General features: G+C 48.1%; 1 protein-coding gene across 1 annotated transcript in view; it reads left to right on the forward strand.

Annotated features, from left to right (window-relative positions):
* The window catches only part of mkrn1 (makorin, ring finger protein, 1), a gene marked incomplete at its 5' end in the record, with an annotated part of 24,639 nt that overhangs the window by 15,976 nt on the left and 6,387 nt on the right, over positions 1-2,276 (forward strand). The window contains 1 exon segment of the mRNA XM_014021976.1: positions 1,664-1,842. Coding sequence (XP_013877430.1) covers positions 1,664-1,842 — 179 coding nt within the window.

A 2,276-nucleotide genomic window follows, 5' to 3' on the forward strand; every position in this document is an offset into this window, starting at 1 on the left:
GCCCAGTGAGAACCGCAGAGTCAAAAAACTTTGGAGCATGGGATCTTGTCTCCATTTATTCAAAGAAGTCTCCTCTCTTCTCTCCATGCAGGGGAGGAAAAACAAAAACAAAAATCTATCAGGGTCAACATGGCTACCACAAGAGTACTGCCCTTTTGTTCAAAGTCAAAGCACACAATATAAAACTCTCGCAGGCTGTTATAAAACCCGGTGCTGAGCTTCCAGGACCGGTTTCACCTGATCAGATCTGTTCCTTTTATTGCCTGGAAGTGATCCATCAGGGGGTTTCTGAATTTTATGCATTTTTGCAGAAATATCGCCCGCCAGGGGTTTCTGGCTGAATCCAGGCAGGAGAGCGGGTGCTGGATGTAGGACCACGGTTCCACCTCACTTGATCTCTTCCTTTTATTCCCCTGCATCAGCACAAGCAGCCCCGTGCTGGAAGTCAGCCGTTTCACCCGCCGGAGCTCGCCTGACGACATTTGATCGCTTATATCTCCACGTGGGAAGGTCCCAGGAACTAGCAACCACAGGTTGTAGTGGAGATCCAGAACATTAAAATGAGCCATCTTGCGCCCAGATCTGACGCTCAGAGCCGGCGCTAGAGGCTCCGGAGTAAATTGAGTACTATATCGCCCGCCAAAGCGCCTTTTTCGGCCGGTCGTTGGTTAATAGCTGCGCGGGGAAATGTCCCAGGAACTTGCAACCACTTTCAGTTTGTAGAGGAGGACTGAAGCTTTCCAAAGTCATCTCACTTTCCCAGATCTGCAGGAGAAGCAAACAAAGGTTGAAATTTCCTCCCAAAAAATGCGCGTAAAATGCACTAAGTCGTGCGCAATTTGCTTATAGCTCCACGGGGCAGCATCACAGAGACTCCATTCAAGTATCAGCTTGTAGGGCAGAARCAGAGCTTTAAAACCCAACCAGCCAGTCCGGGATCCGATGCTCCTAGCCTGGGGAGGGGGGCTAAAATCACCCCCGGCGGAGGTCTGACGGTGCATAATGTTGGAGGTTTTTTGCATATATCTCAGTGGGGGAACGTCGCAGGGACTTCCTTCCACTTTCTCCTTGTAGGGGAGAGCTAGGGCTTTAAAACCTGACCATCCACGCCAGGATCCGATGCTCCTAGCCCGGGAGGGGGGGCTGAAATCACACAGACGGAAGGTCAGACGGTGCGTATTTTGGAGGTATTGCTCCGCGGGGGAACGTTGCAGGGACTTCATTCAACTTTCACCTTGTAGGGCAAAACCAGAGCTTTCAAACAAGACCAGCCACTCCGGGATGCGACGCTCAAAGCCGGTGCTAGAGGCTCCACAGCAAGGTTGCGCTGTGCGGGCACCTGGGAATCAGCTGGAGGGCGACTGGTTGGGCACCCCTGCGTTACAGGATTGGTTCCTAAGAGTTGTTTTTTTCTGAGAAAGTTGATAAATAAACCTTCAGTCTGTCTGATTCACTTCACTCCTCCATGGCACTCTGAACTCATAAATAATTAATGTAGTAAATAATAAAGTAAGCCACAGGTTAGGCTTAAAGGTTTCCGACAGTTACTAAACCATAAAGGATGTTTGTTCTCTGTAATCTGACCACAGGATTTCTACTTCCTCCTGTAACTTACTTTATGTTCCAGTAATACAGTAATTATTTCTGATTTGATGTGTTTCAGATTTGAACACAGTAAACCTGAAAAGAAAGAGGAGCTGCCAACCACCCAGACGCTGCCGCTGCCTTCTGTCTCACAGGCCGGCCCATCAGAACCTGAACCCAGTGGGCTAACACCTGGATCAGGACAGGACTGGGTCAACGCTGCAGAGTTTGTTCCAGGACAGCCGTACTGTGGACGAGGTGAAAGGTTTATTATTGACGGGCCGCGATTACATGATGGGTTGTTCAGAATTTGACATCAGGAGCTTTAATCTGTCACCAGTTAAAGACGAGTTTAGGACGGGAAACTAGAGGACCCCAGAGTTCTCCTACCATCATAACATGTTTTATCTCATCCTGCTGGGACAGGAGGGACTAGTTGGTGAGCGATGTTTTCAAAAAGACATTTTAAGTTGCCAACGAGCCTCCAGCACACACAGCCCAGTGAGTTGCTGACTTTACAAGAGAAATTCATCAGCAGACTCTTCTACAAGACTTTAGACAAGACTTAAACTATTCAAATTGTTTGTCAAGCTGTTGCTCTCCTACTTACAAGATTTTCACAATTTATAAAGTGTACTTCCATCCTTCTGGAGAAATGTACAACAACGTAAGCACCAACACCTCCACTAAAT

Source organism: Austrofundulus limnaeus, unplaced genomic scaffold (genome assembly GCF_001266775.1).
Source record: "Austrofundulus limnaeus strain Quisiro unplaced genomic scaffold, Austrofundulus_limnaeus-1.0 Scaffold313, whole genome shotgun sequence".
NCBI lineage: Eukaryota > Metazoa > Chordata > Actinopteri > Cyprinodontiformes > Rivulidae > Austrofundulus > Austrofundulus limnaeus.